General features: G+C 43.0%; 2 protein-coding genes across 2 annotated transcripts in view; one reads left to right on the top strand and one right to left on the bottom strand.

The window, feature by feature from the left end:
- Window positions 1-8642, bottom strand: part of C26H10orf67 (chromosome 26 C10orf67 homolog) — a 91659-nt gene extending 83017 nt beyond the window's left edge. The window contains exon 1 of the mRNA XM_090319187.1: window positions 8465-8642. The gene's annotated coding sequence lies outside the window, so the exon portion shown is untranslated. The remainder of the gene's footprint in view (window positions 1-8464) is intronic.
- A 5819-nt stretch (window positions 8643-14461) lies between these two features.
- Otud1 (OTU deubiquitinase 1) lies at window positions 14462-17552 on the top strand. The gene has a single exon (XM_090319022.1). It carries the CDS (start codon window positions 14855-14857, stop codon window positions 16292-16294), a length of 1440 nt encoding a protein of 479 aa, XP_090175148.1. The 5' UTR covers window positions 14462-14854; the 3' UTR covers window positions 16295-17552.
- Window positions 17553-19220: the final 1668 nt, after the last annotated feature.

Below are 19220 nucleotides of genomic sequence, written 5' to 3' on the forward strand. Positions count from 1 at the left end.
AAGTTAGGTCACTGAGGGCATGTTGTTGAGAGAGATACTGGGATCCAGCCCCTTCCTGTCTCTGCTTCCTTTCTGCCAAAAGCAGCAGCTGTCTAGTCACATGCTTCTGCCGAGATGTCTCACACTGCTTGTAGGTACAAAAGGCTCTGGTGCCATTTGAAGCCATGAGCCAAGATAAACTTTCCTTCCTGAAAAGTTGATTACCTCAGGTATTTTTTCAGAATCTCATAAAGCTAACTAGCACCCGTGAATCTGGACCAGGGAATCTGAATAATCCCACAGGTGCAGGGTTAGTGTTGTGAGTCAGTTAGTTTTAGGCTACAGGGGTTAAATGATGTCAAGCTCATTCAAGAACTATGCACCAAGTACTGTTAATAGGTAAATACTTTATGCTTCAAGATTCTCTTATTCTACCACAAAGAGGGTTTATGTGTTAATTTGTTCTCAATTCGATATAGTCAGCTGGCTGTGTGTTGTCTTAAAGGTATTATTTAAGAAAAAATTTTCTGGGGCCGCGAGTTTGGCCTAGTGGTAGAGAGCTTGCCTAGCATGCACAGACCTGGGTTCGATTCCTCGGTACCACATACATAGAAAAAAGCCAGAAGTGGTGCTGAGTCTCACGTGGTAGAGCTCTAGCCTTGAGAAAGTCCAAGGACAGTGCTTAAGCCCTGACCTCAAGCACAGGACTGGCAAAAAAAAAAAAATTCCTTTTAATGTCATCGTGGGTATGTGTTGGTAGCAATTGTTTTGGATGTGTTAAGCACTGCAGTTAAATTTTGTGTTAGCTCATATACTGGACATGACATATGAAATAGATGCTAATATTAAACTCATGCCATCCTCTCAGCCACCTCTGAGGTGGCTACTATTAATAAAATTCATTTCACAAATGAGGAGCAGTTCCAGAGACATGTCATAAGTGACAAGGCAGAACTAGAATTTGGACTCTTTCTTTTTCTTTTTTTAATTTAGAGCCACACCTATACTTCCAGGGTTTTTTTTGCAGTTATTTGGAGATATAGTCTCATGGATTTCTCTTCTTTTTTTTTTTGCATTTTTTTATTGTAATTAGTAAAAGGGTTACATGATAGTTGCCAGATAGAAGGTGCATTAATTCACGTACATTGATACCCTTTCTCCTGTCTTGAATTTCTCTTCTTAGACTAGCTTAGAACTGTGATCCTCAGAACTCAGCTCCTTGAGTAGCTGGAACTACAGTCATTAGCCACTGTTGCCCTGCTTGCGTTTTTTTTTTTTTTTTTTTTAATTTTAAGTGTGAACTCTTCACTATCCTATTCTGTGCAAGGGAAGAACTTTATAGAACATGGCCTCTTGATGGAAGACACAATGTTACACTGACTGTGAGAGCTCTAGACCAAATTTATTGTCCAGATAGGAAAGTTGAGTCCCACAGTTCTTGGACCTTTGAGCAAGACTTCTGACTCAACTATAGTCCCTTTTCCTTCCGGCCTATTCTTGAGCAGTAGCCTTGGACATTGGACCGGCAACTCTGATCTGTCTGGTCTGCAGGTCTGCCTGCATGTAAGTTTACCTGTGTGGCAGGTAAACCTGCATGCTGTTGAAAGAAATGAAGTGGTCCTCCATTAGCACGGTCTATTTCTTATCTCCCTTCCACTTATTGTGAATCTCCTGGCAAGATTTCTATTCCTCAGCTGGGTACCAGTGGCTCATGACTGTAATCCTAGCTGCTCAGGAGGCTGAGACATGAGGATTAAGGTACAAAGCCTGGCCAGTGATTAACCACCAAAAAAACAAAATAAGAGTTATGGCTTAAGTGCTATAGCATTATTTTTGAGTGAAAAGGCCAAAGGACAACACCCAGACTTTGAGTTCCAGCCTCAATACTGGCACACACATTAAAAAAAAAAAATCTATGCCTCAAGTTATTTCTGAAATCTACCCATCATTTCTTACCCATGTAAGAAATTTTCTAAATGTATAATCTTGACACAAAATGCTTGATGAAGAGCAAGTGGTTGCCATGACACCCAGACAGCATCCATGGCACACAAACATTTTCTTAATATAGATTTTCTCATAAAAATAGAAAGCTGAGAGAGCCGTGAATTTAGGTAGGGTGAGGGATTGAAAAAATGAAGACATATTTCATGATTCTTTTTAAAGAAAATTATTATCTTGAAGTACTTGTACAAACGAATCATTATGTTTCTGTTTTTCAAAACTATGATTTTAGCTTCTTACAATATCATAGCCATTATCAACTAGACACCACAGACACACTGGGGTGGCATTTGCCCATTAGTTTGGAAACCCTGAGATCTATATTACTGGTAGCTATTAAAATAGATGATATGGGAAGAATGACTTTTTGATCAGATATGTGATAGTACTGCCTGGTCACTGAACACACTCCTTATCTCGTTGTATGAGTGAGTGAACTTAAAATAATCTAATCTAGCTGGGTACTAATAGCTCATCCGTATAATCTACTACTCAAGAGCTGATATCTGAGGATCAAGTTTCAAAGCTAGCGAGGCAGAAAAGTTTGAAAGTCTTATCTCTAATTAACCAGCAAAAAAAAACAGAGATGAAGGTATGGCTCAAGTAGTAAGTTTCTAACCTTGAGCCAAGAAAGCCTCAGGACAGCGCCCAGGCTCTGAGCACAAGTCCCAGAACCTGCCTTTATGCATGTGTACAGTGTGAGCATGTGTGCACACATTCACACACATGCTCTATATGGAATGATGGACACTCAATGGCATCCCTGACTTGTGTTTTTTTTTAGCTGCCTTGCTGCAGATCCTGGGACAGAACATCAATCTCTGAACCGTTATAAGACTATAAATTTCTCTCCTGCTGATTGTTATTGTTTTTATATTTTATTTATATTTCTCCTTAGGAAGGGGGCAGGGCTTGTGGGAGAGGAACCACTGACTTTCAGAAGCTGGCCATGGTATTCTGCTCTTAGAAACCATCTTCCTAAGCATCAAACCCAGACATATTTCCTATGATGAGACTGTGAAAAAATGAGATAAAGCCAGCTACAACATCATCGTACATACAGATAAAAATAAAGTCACTATGTGCCCAAACAGAGGGATAGCCTTCTCATCCACAGGCTGACCCTCCTCTTTTAGCCAGCAGCCAGCTTAGAGCAGACCCCCTACCTCCCCCCAAATCACCTAACAGCTTCTCCCTCTTCAATCTCCTCTTCCTAACAAGGCCCAACCCACATGCTGTTTCCCCCTGAGTATAATGAACAAAACCAACTTATTCAAATGCAGATGTGCTCCAGCTGGCCTTTGGATGATGAAAATTGACCCTCTCAGAGCATGTTCTAAATGTTTTGCTGATTTCTATTTTTTCCTCTAATCTTTTACTAGAAAGGAAGCTTCTGGAAGCCAGAGATCTTGCCCATCTGTTCTCTATTACATTCAAAGTACTTAGTCTTTATTTGCAGTATGCTAAATGTTCAATATTTGCTGAATAAATGCTTGTAAATGTGGGGAACATTTATACAGACATTGAAGAATTTCTGAATGAAATTTTGAGTTCCTATTTGAAGAATAAGGAAAGTAAAAAGGGATGTAGGTAGGCATAGCTTAAGTGCTACAGCACTTGTGTAGGAAGCATAAGACCCTGAGTTTAAACTGCAGTATCACTAAGTTTCTATTTTTTTTAACTATCAAAAGTTTACCAGAATAAAATTTAATGTATCAGTGTTGTACTGTGATGCTAAAGAGCAAATTTGGTATTGGGTCTTCACAAATAAGAGTTCCCAGCACCTGGCCACCATTCACTGCTTACTAAGAGTGAAGCTATTCTGCACAAGTGATAAAAGTTGGATTGTTAAAGCTCAAGAATGTCATAGCACTCTGTTAACCATCGGGTCTGTCTAATAAATCTCAGGAATTTCTGTGATGTCATCAGCAGCCAATCAGAGCTTCTGTTGACGCATAGCTAAGTAACTGTGTACTTCCTGTCATGTGCCAGGCACATCCTGAACATTATCCCAAGACAGATAAATGAACTTGAGCCTTTTTAGGGAGCACATATTAAATGTGAATTAAAAGTATGACAATCATACTATTAATTCTGTTCAATAAAGGCAGAGAAATTAGTCCTTAACAAGTTGAAGTAAATGCATGAAATTATGACTTTCTTTTTAATAATATGACTTTCTTTTTTTTAATATGCTTAACAAGAATTCTAAATCCCCACTACTATCCTGGAATCTTTGTAAGGACCAGTGGTTATGTCTCAGATTTCAGTATTAGGCCATGTCACACTTATTTCAGTAAATCAGAATCTTTAGCCTCTGGTTTACTAGGGGTTGCCTGTCTTAAATATGGAAAGCTCTTAGTTATCATTTCTGAGGTAAGAACACATTAAGCCATCTTGTTTTGGGGGGGGGTGGATTTTGACCTCAGGATGTGTTTACTATTCAGGCCACATCACCTCAGTATGTGATCTTGTACCCCCATCTCCCTTGCTGCTGGGATTAAAGGTGTGCACCACCACATGTAGCTTATTTGACTGAGATGGAAACTCGTTAATTTTTTGATGAGGCTGGACTTGAACCTCAGCCCTCTTGTTTGCTGCCTTTCTGGGCAGCTACATGCACCGGCCACTGCACCTGGACATAATAGTCAAATTTAAAGTTTCAAAATGCCTCTGAATGAAGTAGCATTGCTTCAACACCTGAAATGAAGTAATCCTTCTAAGTTTCAAGCTAAGTTTAAAGCTCCAGATTCTAAGACTTTTGAATTTTTCTTAAGGTGATCTTGGATTAGAAACTCCAGCTACTCAGCATAGATTCATTAACCAAGATGCTAAGAGCGTTATATATGAAAGACCCACTTTCTATTCCTCACAAATGTCATGGTTTCAGCCACTTAGTTATCCAAACAATTAATGGTTGATCTGTCTCAACTAGATACATAAGACATAAATAGAATAATGACTTTCGTAATGTAAGAAATATGCATACTAGAAATTTCATTCAGAAAAAGCATGGAATAATCTTCCAAATCAACACTAATTAGATCTATCTTTGCCCCAAAACTCAATTCATGATTTGCTTTCTTCCTAGAAAGATTTTGACAATAAAGAGAATTTCCCAAATCATATTAAGTGAAGTAAGCCAGACCCAAAGAAACATAGGCTCTATGGTTTCCCTCATTTTTAACAACTGGTAGAGAACCCACAACTGACAGCAAAAAAAGAAAAGGAAGAGAAGAAAGAACAAACAACAATGAAAAGTCTCTTAGACTTTCCAACGGGACTGGCTTTGAACCACGATCTTCATATCTCAGCCTCCTAACTAGCTAGGATTACAGGCATGAGCCATTGACTCATAATAGTTTTAGTAATAGTTTTAAGGACATTAAATGACTTGCTTTCTGAGTATCTTTTATTCAAGTATCAGATAATGCTCAATTGACAAAGAACATGTCTTGATTATCATACTCAGTGGGAATCCATTAAATGAATCAACATACATTCACACTTACAAAGCTGCAAAAAAGTCCTTTATTCCAAAAATTGCTAGGAAGGGACTACAGTTTTGGGGAGACATGTCTGAGTCACTTGCAGCCGCCCAAACTCTTCTCAAAGTTAATCCCCTTCTGTGAAAACATCCAAGTAAATGACACAGTGTGGTATTTTAAAGTCTCTGACCTCACTGGAAGAACCAGTGATAGAGGAAATTCTCTCTGTGTAAAAAAGAAAAAGGAAAAGCACAGAAAAAAAAAGTCCTACAGAAAAAGAGAAGCTATTTTCCAATCTCTATTTTGAGATTCTTAATTCCCCTCTCCTCATGTTCTTTTGTTTTCTAAGCTTAGATGTGGAGGAGTGTGAGTGCTTGAAATGAGAAAGGAGAGATGACGTTCATATTAAAAAAAAAAAAAGACTCAGTACCAAAAAAATGTTTAACCAGAACTTTTTAAATGGGCAATAAATACTTATCTTAGTTGAGATTTACAGAATGATGGCAGAAGTTGAACAGTACTAGCAAATTCTCTATAGTTTAGGAAACTTTACAGAATACAAATACAAGAATAATTGGATAAAGCCATGTGCTGATGTCTCATATCTGTATTCCTAGCTATTCGGGAGGCTGAGATTGGAGAATTGTTGCTTGAAGCTAGCTGGGACAGAAAATTCATGAGTTTATTTATTTGGTGGGGGTTGGGGAGTTGGTCATGAGGCTTGAACTCATGGCCTGGGCACTGTTCCTGAGCTCTTTTGCTCAAGGTTAAAGCTCTACCACTTTAAGCCACACCTTCACTTCACTTTTTGTTTGTTTATTTGTTTTTGTATTTTTTGCCATCCTGGGCCTTGAACTCAGGGCCTGGGCACTGTCCTTGGGCTTTCTCAAGGCTAGAGCTCTACCACTTGAGCCACAGCACCATTTCTGGCCTTTTTCTATGTATGTGGTACTGAGGAATCGAACTTGGGTCTTCGTGCATGCTAGGCAAGCATGCTACCATTAGGCTAAACTCCTGGCCTTCCACTTACTTTTTTGAGCAGTAGAATGGAGACGAGAGCCTCCTCAGGACTCTTCTGCCCAGTCTGGTTTCAAATCACGTTCCTCAGACCTCAGCCTCTCAGCCTCCTGAATATCTAGAATTATAGTCATGAGCCACCAGTGCCTGGCTTCCATAAGATTCTTAACTACAATTAACTACCAAAAAGCTGCGAGTGGAAAGATGGCTCAAGTGGCAGAGCACTAGCTTTGTACAAAAAAGCTAAGAAACAGTACGCAGATTCTGAATTCAATCTCCAGTACTAACTAAAAAAGAAGAACAACAAAAGAAGTATCATTGGAAGATTACTCCTGATCTCTCTGGCTCTCTGGAGATCATTTCATTTAGACTCAATTTTGGAGCAATACACCCCGACACTCGGAAAGAGGAAGAATTAAAATGCAAATTTAATTAGTTACTATTCTTTTTATTTATTCGTAATATAAAGGTAATGTAAAGAGGGGTTACAGTTACATGTCGTGTAATGAGTACATTTCTTTTTGAACAATATCATGTCTTTCCTCACCTTTTTTCCCTCCTGATCCTTCACCCCCACAGATCATATAGTTAATTTTCAACAAAGTGTTCAGTGAATATTACTGCTGCATTTGTTCACCCTTTGTCTCACTATTTTTGTGCTCTCACCCTCCTCAAAGAGATAAACTTATATACAAGACTAAGGATTGCGGTTCAAAACCAGTCAGAGCAGGAATGTGCATGAGACTATTTCCAATTAACCAGCAAAAAACTAGAAGTGGAGCAGGGTGGTTCACGTGGTGGAGCACTTAGCCTTTAGTAAAACCACTCAAAAACAGCCTGTGCCCAGGATCTCAGTTCAAGCCCCAGGACTGGTGTATATGCACACACATGTGCACGCACGCACGCACGCATGCATGCATGCATACCCCCCCCACGCACGCACACAGCTAGCTCTTCATGGAGTCAAAAGCTGACAGAGGAAAAAAGTAGACATAGAGAGTTAGAGGATGAGAGAACAGAAATCTGTCTTTCCAACCAGTCCAGTTACCATGGATAATATATTTAATTTGTGCTTATAACCCACATTTGATAAAGCTTGCCATTTTAAAGCATAAAATTCAATATTTTATCATGTATTTAGTTTTGCAACTATCACAACAATCTACTTTTAGATCTAACATTTCCATCATCCCCCAAAGAAACCTTGCACCTATCAGAAATAATTTTCTTCCCTTCTGTTTTTCCTTCAGACCTGGGCAACCACAAATCCTCTGTCTTTAGTCATTTGCCTTTTCTGAATGCTCACACAAATAGGAACCTACACATGTAGTTACTTATAACTGACATTTTTCATTAGGCTTTTTTTTGGTTCATCTATGCTGTAAAACATAGCCTATGTAACATGAGAGATTCAATTGTGTCTAGATCTCACACTTTATACATTCTTCAAAGAGGCTTGAATTATTTTCACTTAAAAGACATAGAGAGAGCCTGGAGTGTAGTCTAGTGCTAGAGTGCTTGCATGCATGCAAGAAGCCCTGGGTTCACTTCCTAAGTACCATATACATAGAAAAAGCTGGAAGTGGTGCTATGGCTCAAATGGTAGAGTGCTAGCCTTGAGAAAGCTCAAGGACAGTGCCCAGGCTCTGAGTTCAAGCCCAACGACTAGATATAGACATATACATAGCTAGGCATTGTAGCACCAACTTTAAGTGAAAAAGGCTAAAGGACAGTGCCTAGGCCCTGCATTCAAGCACCAAATTCTGTACTTTTTTTTTTTTTGAAAGGATATTTGGTCCAAAAATATTTTCAGAGGACCGAAAGCTTCTTTCTCTTTTTCAGACTTTAATTTGAACTTTGATCAAAATCTTTATTTGATGGCTTGCAACCTTTTTTTTCCCATGAAGAATAATTAATTTTGTGTATACCTAGGAGGAGAATTCCTGAGAGCATATAGTCCTACTTATATTTCTCACCTGTCACTAGCAGGCCTCACAGTTGTTTGTAGATTTGTTGGTATACCAGTGAACTGAAGCAGTTGTAGACAACAAAGCCCATAATCATGTTCCTAGTTTAATCCTTCTCCAGAGAAAAGTCCAGAATGCAGGCAATGCTTGCAGTTTGGGGCTTTTTTCCTCTTCTTGCAGCAGTGATTCAAAGCTGGGTATGGGAAATGAGTATTCTAGTGCAGTGATGTCATTGAAGTCCCCTGTGACTAACAGCCCTGACTTCTCTTAATAGTCAATTGAATTCACTGGATGAAAAGCAGCCTTGCCAGGAGCCAGTGGATCTGAGGATCGTGGTTTGAGGCCAGCCCAGGAAGGAAAGTCCGTGAGACCCTTATCTCTAATTAACTACCCAAAAAGCTAGACATGGAACTGTGGTTCAGTGTGGTAAAGTGCTAGCCTTGAGCAAAAGAAGCTCAGGGACAGTGCCTAGGCTCTGAGTTTAAGTCCCAGAATGCTCATATCCACCCCCACTTCCCCCCCAACCCCGTCCCGCCACACACACACACATTTTTCATAGAGCTGTACAACTAGCATCACAATCTGATTTCAAAATTTAAAACCTTTATGTACTGATAGTCACAGTAATTGCCTCCCCCTTCCTGTACCTAGCAAGCATTTCCTTTATTGTTTTTTGTTCTCTCCACAGTGCTGGAATGGAACCAGCACTGGTTCCGTGGTAGGTAAACACTTTACCTCCATAGATTTTTTTTTTCCTAGTCTGGATCTTCCACTTACATGGTATTATTTAATATGTAGTCTTTGCCTCTGCATTCTTTCACATAGCAGGTTTCTAGGATTCATTCCTACTGTATAGAATGTATGAGTACTTCATTTTATTTATGATTGAAAACTATTGTTTTTTTGAAAATATCTTTTTTTGTTTGTTCTACATTTGGTTCATCTGTTCATCAGCTGAGGACTACTTGGAATGTTTCTACTTGAGGGATAATGTGAACATTGATAGGTAAGTTTTTAAGATGGGCATGTGTGTTTTGTTTTTTTTTTTACTACCCTTGGTTATAAACCCAGGAGTAAAATGCTGGATGTTTTGTAGTTAGTAACTGTGTATAAAGGCCAGGTTGGGTTGGTTATTAGTGTGTGTGTACAGATCGCAGTGTGGGAACCTTTAAGAGGAGAGTACTACTGAGGGGTCACACCTATCTCATTCTGACTGCCAGTTCCTCTCCTCTCACTTCTGCCATTGTGATGTCATCTGTCCTGAAGTAAGCCCTCCCCAGTACTGAGTGGGCAGCACCTAGTACTGGTGTCCTCCCCCTACTACTGTGAGCCAAATAAACCTCTTTATAAAGCACTCAGCCTTGAGGTATTTTGCTATAGTAGTAAGAAATAGACTAATTCAATAACATTTGGTGCAACATTTTATAGTCCTTTAAAGGACATATTTTATGGATTCTAATTTTCCATTCTTTTTCTCTTTTTATTTTATTTTTTGGTGAGTCACGGGGCTTGAACTTGGCCTGGGCACTGTCCCTGAGCTCTTCAGTTCAAGGCTACCACCCTACCCTTGAGCCAAGCCCCACTTCCCATTTTTTAGAGGTTAATTGGAGATAAGAGTCTCAGGTCCTTTTGTACCCAGGCTGGCTTTGAACCTTGATCCTCAGATCTCAGCCTCCTCCTAAGTAGCTAGGATTATAGGTGTGAGCCACTGTGCCTGGCTTCTTTTTTTTTTTTAAATAGTTCTGAAGACTAATTCCAGGTCTACTGCCTGTTAGGCAAATAGAGACTCCCCAACCTTACTCTAACCTACCCACCTTTCTTCCCTTCATCCATCCCTGTTTTTCTTTGTTTTTTGTTTTTCTTTCTTTCTTAAGACAGGGTCTCCCTATGCAAGCCTGGGTGGCCTGGAACTCCTGTCAACACACTCAACATCTTTTCATTCAGATTGTATCTTGAAGATTTTTTTTCTGGCTGGGCTGCCCTAGAATCTCGAATCTTCCTAATTATACCCTCTCACATAGTTTAGGATGACACGTAGACACTGTCAAACCAGGCTGTGTTAAGACTCATGAACTTCTCTGAAACCCGTTGGTTTTTAGAACTGATCCCCTAGAGTTCAGTCTTCCACCTACCTAGGGGAGGCTGAGATTGGCAGCCTGAGATTCTAGGCCAGCTCAAGCAGAAATGTCTACCACTGAACTACATCCAACATTAATTTATGTCAGTTGTGGGACTTGAACTCTGGGTTTGGACATTGTCCCTGAGCTCTTCAGCTCAAGGCTACTGCCCTACCGCTTTGAGCCACAGGCCACAGCCGGTTTTCTGGTGATTAATTGGAGATGAGTGTCACGGACTTTTTTGTGCCCGGGCTGGCTTTGAACCATGATCTTCAGATATCAGCCTCCTGAGTAGCTAGGATTACAGGTGTGAGCTGCTGCACCTGGCTCCAACCCGTATTTTTAATGGGTAGTTTATCACAAAACCTTTCAGTTATTCTATGTTAAGTTTTGTACTACTCCTGGATAACCTGCAGATGGGCAGAGCATAATAGGTATGCAAACCACCTTGAATTCAGCTTCTACTCCCTGCACTGAAGTATCCAGAGATCTCCTTTCCAGTTGTGTAGCAGCTGTAACAGTTTATTATATATATTAACTTTAATTGGGTTGTTAGATGTGATTATGTAAATTCATCTTCCCTGCCCCCACCCCCAGATCTTGATTTTATTTTTCTTCTATTACAGAAGCTGCTTGAGGAAGCTTGGCTGAATTCTCTATCTTTAAATTATGCATGGCATTATTTTCTTTTCAATCATTGCTTAGGAATCCATGCTTAGATAAAGCCATTCATTTGGAAATAACTTTTATCCTGAAGATTCCCGATGCTCTAGTTAAAATTTCAGTGTACAGTGTGTGTGTGTGTGTGTGTGTGTGTGTGTGTGTGTGTGTGTGTGTATCTGGGACCTAATCTAAAGCCTCCCGCAAGTTCAATGAGCCCTAGCTTTGATTGTTGATGATCAGTGCTCTAGTTGGTTGTTGGTCCTTTGGACACTCAGGTACAAGGACAGAACCAGGAAGAGTAGAAAAATAGTGATTTGGAAATGGGTTTTCAGTGGCTCATGCCTTTAATGCTAGCTACTCAGAAGGCTGACAGTTCAAAGCCAACCTTGGCAGAAAAGTCTATGAGCCTCTAACTCCGAAATAGCTGGTAAAAAGTGGAGTTAAAGGCAAAGTTCAAGGGAGAGTGCCAACTGTGAGCAAGCAAGTCTAGCGAATGTGAGGCTCTGAATTCAAACCCTGGTGCCAGCCAAAAATAATAAAAGGTAGAGCAATGTATAGAACAGTGGAATTAGACCTCCAGGACTGAGGCAAGGAGCTAGATAAAGACCTAAAGCTTCAGTGGGGCTTGGGGTTTTATTCCATAGGATGGGGTTACTAAGTGACTGAGCCTCTGCCCTGGTAGCCCCATCCCAAATGGTATGCTAACTGTACCACAGCTTCCTGGATGTGGTAAGACACATTTGATCCTCTTTTCTCTGATAGTAGAAGGTCACTTACTGGGCCCTCAAGTTGAATACTTGGCCTAAATATAGAATTGGTGACCCAGGAGGAGGTTAGAAGGTTATTATCAGGGGCCGGGAGTTTGGCCTAGTGGTAGAGTGCTTGCCTAGCATGCATGAAGACCCGGGGTTCGATTCCTTGGTACCACATACGTAGAAAAAAAGCCGGAAATGGTGCTGAGGCTCAAGTGGTAGAGCTCTAGCCTTGAGAAAAAAACAAGTCCAAGGACAGTGCTCAGGCCCTGAGCTCAAGCCCAGGACTGGCAAAAAAAAAAAAAAAAAAAAAAAGGTCATTATCATTGGCCCAGGGTATGGGGTCCCTACTCATGTGTACCTATGGACATGAACCATTTCCAGGAATGCCTTCATAATTGTGACTGAGATACAGAGTAGACATCAATATCCACAGAGTACATGTACTTTGCTGTTGCTGTTGTTTTTTTCTCTCCTCTTCCTTCACAAGTAGTGGGGTTGTGACCTCAGGCCTGGTGCTTGATAGGCAGATGGTTTACCACTTGAGCTACAGTCCTAGTTCTGAAGTTTTGCACTAATTAAACGGAAAAAAAAAGTCCTCATACATGTTTGTTTCACATCTTTGTTTCTAATTGGGCCCTTCAGTTTTACAACCTGTCCACTGCAGATCTGGTGATTCTGGTGATTTTGTTTTCCCATGCTTTCCTCTACCTGTGAAATCACATTCTTGCTTTAAGATTGAAATGTTTGTATTTTCCTTATCTCTCTCCCCAGCCCTTGTTATTCTACTTAGTCCTGCCAGGCACATAGTACCTAGTAAATAGATACTCAGTAAATATTATTTCAGGATTATCTAACTGCGAATAGTATTTTGTTGATTCAAAACCCCAGCTTCAGGAATCCTGAGTTTAGTGTGAGGTATGTAATGTGCAGAGAATAGGAAACTAATCCACCCTGGTCAACACCTACATCATCCTCTTTTCTAGTTAACTCAGGGAGTTACAAGTTACCCTGGAGAGATGGTGAGAGAGATAGTCCTTTACCTATGGAATTAATTTACCTAGCAAAGGTTCAGTGATCAGGGCATACAGCTGCCACTGTAATTTTGCCAGGTCTATTAAGAGCCCAGGCTAAGGTAAACTCCAGGGGAAAAACAAAGAACAAAACAAAACAAAACAAAAAACTTGGGAAATTGCTTTCCATGTATTCACTCATTCAAGAAATATTTATTAGCTCCTCTATTGCCAGACATGGTGCTAGGAGATAAAACCACAATGCACATGAAGACAGTCTTTGCAGTCATGGAATTTATTCACTAGCTGAACCTGTAATTTAGCATTTGATTACAGCTCAAAAGGCAGCAAACATTTGTCAGTCTAAGTCCATGCATGGTTGAATGGTATTTGGGTGTCCTTTACAAAGGATATTAGTGCAAAAGTTGGGCACTAGTTTTCCATTTTCTGCCCAGTCCCAAGATGCAGAGGCCTGAACTATGATTGGTATTGAGAAAAGCTATCTGTGAAAGGCTTATTTCTTTTGGTTGCTGCATTGCCCATGTGACCAGAGTTAAGAGTTCAGGAATGTTGGCTTCTGCTTCAGCAAGACTCTGGAGTAGACATGACCTAAAGATGTGAACCCAAAGAATTAGTGGAAAGGAGATGAGTGTCTATTATATAAAATAAATTTATGGAAACAGGAAATGGCCATAAGAGGTTTTCACTTTGTTGCTGTTTTTGCGTTCTTTTCTTTTTGTCTTGTTTGTACATTTACCTGTTCTTGGGAGGGCAAAGGGAAGGGCATAGAAATGAAAGGATTTGTGGTACTCAAAGACATGTTGAAAATGAATTAGACTACTGTGGATGGGGACAGGAGGGAAAAATTGGGAAAGATCAAGGGAAGTAGCGACATTGTCCAAAAGAAACGTACTCTTTATCTGACTTATCTAACGGAGGTTAACTGTAACTTCACCTCTATGATGACAACAAAAATATTTTTAAAAAGATGAGTGGTGAAGCTCAGGCGCTTGCTTCCACACGCAAGTTTTGCAAGCATTCCCGCTTCTCCAGGCCGCGCAGATCCCAGCCCAGTTCCCAGGAGCAACCCACAGCAGCCCAGCTCCAAAGCCTGACACTCCGGTGTAGGAAGCGGACTTCACGAATCACGTGGGTCAGCGAGCCCACGAATCCCAGCACTGCGCATGCTCCTTAGTCTCTCCGCCACTTCCTGACGAGAGCCGCCGCCCAGCCCCGCCTGCGCGATCGCCGGAGTGGGGGGAGGGGATAGACACGCCCGTGACGTCCACCACATTGGGCGGAGCGAGGGTGGGGGCGTGGCTCTGCCGGAGGGGGTGTGGCTCTGCCGGAGGGGGCGGGGCAGCCTCGCGTTGGTGAATGGAGAGCGGAGACGAGCCTCACATTCCAACAGGCCCACGTGACGCGGCCGCGCGGGCTGAGGTAAACAACGGAGGCCCCGCCTCCCGGCCCGCTGCGCGCCCTGCCACTCCTGCTCGCCGGCGGGACGCGCTCCAGCAGCGCGAGCGCCTCTCTCCAGCGGTCCCCAGCGGTCGTCGCGGCCAGACCCGCCGCAGCGGGCGCGGTGCCCCGGGCCTGCGGGCCGATCGCGCCGGCCGGGGTCGAGCGCGCGTCCCGTCCCCGCCCCCGCCGCGCGCTGTGGCGCAGCAGGAATTTGGCCGGGACCCGGGCGCTATTTGCGGCTCCTGACGCGCGGCGGCCAGCGGCCCTTGGGTCATTTCTATTCCCGGGACTCGGGATCACCGTGCTCGGCAGGCCCCCTCCTCCGGGCCCGGAGGGTGTGTCCCGGCCCCGGGGCTCGCCGCGCCTATAAGTGGCCGCGCGGCGGGCGGGGACATGCAGCTCTTCAGCAGCGTCTGCACCCACTACCCAGCGGGGGCACCGGGTCCCACGGCCGCCGCCCCTGCTCCCCCCGCTGCCGCGCCCTTCAAAGTCTCCCTGCAGCCTCCGGGACCCTCGGGCGGAGCTCCGGAGCCCGAGACCGGTGAGTGCCCGCCCGCCGCGGCCGCCGAGCCCCGCGAAGCCGCCCCCGCCGCCAAGATGCCCGCCTTCTCCTCCTGCTTCGAGGTGGTGTCCGGGGCCGCCGCCCCTGGCCCTGCTGCCACCCCTGGTCCGCTCGGAGCGTCCTGCAAGCCGCCGCTGCCGCCGCACTACACGTCCACAGCGCAGATCACCGTGAGGGCCCTGGGCACCGACCGGCTCCTGCTGCCCGGCCCCGATCCCACCCCCGGAGCCGCGGCCAGCGCCTCCCCGCGCGGCCGCTGCCTCTTGCTGGCTCCCGGACCCCGGGCCCCGGTACCGCCGCGGCGGGGTTCCTCCGCTTGGCTCCTGGAGGAGCTGCTGAGACAGGACGGTTCCGAGCCCGCCGGCCTGGACGCCGCTCGGGAGGGGCCCGATCGAAACTTCCGACTGAGCGAGCACCGCCAGGCCCTGGCCGCCGCCCGGCACCGAGGCCCTGTGGCGGCCCCCGGGAGCCCGGAACCTCGTCCCGGACCTTGGGGCGAAGAGCACCGCGCAGAGAGGATCCTACGGGGTTGGGAACGGAGCGACGATCACAGCGATCGGCCTTCCAGCACGGACCCTGCCCAGCGACACGAGCCAGAGACCGAGGCGCCCCCGGTGCAGAGCAGCGAGGCCGCCCCGAGTAACTCCTCCGAGACTGTGGTCGTGGCCAGACCCGATCCTCGAGATGAGAAGCTCGCCCTGTACCTGGCCGAGGTGGAGAAGCAGGACAAGTACCTGCGAGAGAGGAACAAGTACCGGTTCCACATCATCCCCGACGGCAACTGCCTGTACCGAGCTGTCAGCAAGGCTGTGTACGGGGACCAGAGCCTGCACCGGGAGCTGAGGGAGCAGACGGTGCACCACATCGCCGACCATCTCGACCACTTCAGTCCCTTGATCGAGGGCGACGTGGGGGAGTTCATCATCGCCGCCGCCCAGGACGGCGCTTGGGCGGGTTACCCCGAGTTGTTGGCCATGGGGCAGATGCTGAACGTCAATATTCACTTAACAACGGGAGGGAGGTTGGAGAGCCCCACCGTGTCTACCATGATTCACTATCTGGGTCCTGAGGATTCGCTGAGGCCCAGTATTTGGCTCAGTTGGCTCAGCAATGGACACTACGATGCGGTTTTTGATCACTGCTATCCTAACCCAGAGTATGATACTTGGTGCAAACAGACTCAAGTGCAAAGGAAACGCGACGAGGAACTTGCCAAGTCCATGGCCATATCCCTATCCAAAATGTATATCGAACAAAATGCATGCTCTTGAAATGTCTGAAAACCTTACGTCCTCAGGAAATTGCGTACATAAGTTGTGTTTGGAGAAATCACCTGAACTCTGATCAGGGTAATAGCACCTTTAAACTTAGTAGATTTACATTAGGGGTGAAGCCTTAATCCTTTTTTCTTTCTTTTTTTTAAAGTGTTTTCTCGGAGCTGAAGGTTGCTGGGCACCTAAATGATGTTTCATGATAGGTTTGGGTGATCCTACTGCTATTTATAATTTGCTGTATACAGTGAACACTACTTAATTTGCAAGCTGATTTCTCACAGTATGAAACTTCATTCCTTGTAGTCTATTTTCTATAAAAATGTATTTTTGCACAACATTTTAAAAGTCGGTGTAACTTTCATCTGTGACGTGTACCAGTTTGACAGCTTTTAAATACATTCAGAGAAGTGCTTTATAGGAAATCTTATTATTTTGGGCAATTTGTGATTTAGTAGTTATTTGTTAAAATTTGAATTTCACAGTCTTTAGATAATTATTCCAAGTGGAGATTATTGCATTCATTTTTTCCAGATGATTGACCCATTCCATTTTGATGAAACAGGCAGAATTGTTGCTTTTCTAGACATGCTTAAAGACAATGACAGTGTTTAGAGAGAAATATTTATGGGGGGGTGGCTGTGGGAAGACTTTTTTTTAAAAAAAGGATAATGCCAGGTCTTACTTGAAGGACAGTGTGATAATAGCTTATGGCAGACCCAGATTTTTATACTCATGGTGATATTTAGAATAGATTGTCTGGTGCTCTCAATGTTTTATTTTTTAATTTACTATGCTTGTTATTTTGTCAGGAAAGAACTTTGACACGATATAGGATCTTGTGACAAGATAAAGCCTCCTGCTTGATGTAACTTTGTGATTCTCTACTAAGAGATTTGAAAACTAAAATATGGAACAAACATTGGTAGTTACTGTATAGCAGGAGAACACTGTCTTAATATTCTGTTCTTTTTAAGTTCTCCCAAAAGGCAAAATAGGATTATCCTGTATTATGTAAAAAGCTCTATAAACAGAGCTTGTGTGGGCTTGTGTGGTTTGCTGGGTCAAACAATGTTTCCAACCTAAAGTATATCTCATTGCCACTTTAACTACTTTTAGTCATATTTATTAAGTAATGCAGTTTGTACTTTTTTATTTTGTAACATTTTGTGATTTTTTTGTACAATACTGTGTTCAAACAAATAGGACAATTCTCAGCTGATGGAATGAATGAATAAAATGCATACTTATACTTTCACCATACCTTTTTTTTTTCATGAGTTGTTTCTTAAATGGTAAGGTATAGGAACTTTAAAAAAATATACACACACACAATATATTGTATGTATAAGACCCAAAAATTATGAGAGATTTCCTAAATTCCCATAGGAAGAATAATCAGTAGATTAATTTCAAAGGATCACTCTCAATGTACTGTAGTTTAAAGGTGGAGTAACTCAAGAATAACTCATTATTGCTAATTATAATTGCTGTCAAATTATAGCTATACCTATTAGGCAATGAGCACCCCATCATAGTTCTGTCCCACTGTTAGCCTACATTTTAATATTCTGAAGAATAATCAAAGCAGTGCCCTAGCTTTGTTAAGTGTTACTAGATTTAGTTAAAAGGGGTGTGTTGGGGTTTAAGTGCGCTCCTTTCTGATTGCCATGGTGGTAGTCCTCCCTTGTGAGGTGCCTAAGGCAGAAGAATCTGTCCTCATCCCCCTGTGGGCAGAGTTCAAGTCTGGTTTTTGTCAGGCATTGTTTGTTTTTGTTAATGCTCAGAAATTGAACTTGCCTGCTAGCCTGTGCTCCACTTGAGTTAAGTGAAAAACTTTAGCAAGGTAGTAGCTTGGTTCTTTTTGTTGCTGTTCTGGAGTACTGGCTACATAGATGAAGACATCTGTGAAGGTTAGGAAAGGACATACTGCAGAATGGAAAGCTGGTTTGGATTTTTCATTTTCCAGTCCTGTCTGGGTACTCCTGAGCTTGAGTTCATTGTTTAACCACATCTGGAGGGATGGGGCTGGTTAACATGGAAAGAATTAGCTGAAAATATCAATTCTAACTATGAATCTCTGGAATTTTAGGTAAAGGTTTGCTTTATGGCTTCATTCACTGATTTGGGGGGGAAATCTTATATTTACAGCTATAAAATTTGCAGACGCTGAGCATTTACACTACAGTGAACACAATGGATTAATTTTCTAAAAAGCACTCTAAGCCTTTTCTGACTTAAAATAAGTTCCTTGTGTTTGTGTTGCATTTTCAAATTAGGATTTCAAGGCATTCATTTAACCTCTGAAGAGGTATTTAATCCATTTCATAATGAATTGTAAATTCTTCACCTAGCAGAAATATTTCTTATCAAAAAATTTTGTTTACATCTTTTTTCCCCTTATGGTTTACTTTTTGTTGTTTTATTTTGTGTTGTTTGCAGAAATGCGTTCATTCCTTTACAGTATTTTCTATTGCATGCTAGTCCTCCCTCCCTCCCTCCCTCCCTCCCTTCCTTCCTTCCTTCCTTTATTAGTGTATTTGGGAGTGCTTGAATTCAAGGCCTGGATGCTGTTCCTGAGCTGCTCTTTCTCTCTCTCTCTCTCTCTCTCTCTCTCTCTCTCTCTCTCTCTCTCTCTCTCTCTCTCTCTCAGCTAGTGCTTGCTTTGTCACTTGCACCACAGCTCCACTTTCGGCTTTTTGGGTGGCTAGTTAGAGAGGAGAGTCTCACAGACTTTTCTGTTCTGGCTGGCTTCAAACAATGAGCCACTGAATAAGTCTCTCCCCCACCCCTAATCCCTCAGAAAGGGATACTGTGCTGATACTGGGACTTGAACTCAGGGCTTGGGCACTGTCTCTTAGCTTATTCATACAACGTTGGCCCTCTTCCATTTTAGCCATATCCCACATTTCCAGCTTTTTGTTAA

Source organism: Megascapheus bottae, chromosome 26 (genome assembly GCF_031878675.1).
Source record: "Megascapheus bottae isolate mThoBot1 chromosome 26, mThoBot2.hap1, whole genome shotgun sequence".
Classification (NCBI taxonomy): domain Eukaryota; kingdom Metazoa; phylum Chordata; class Mammalia; order Rodentia; family Geomyidae; genus Megascapheus; species Megascapheus bottae.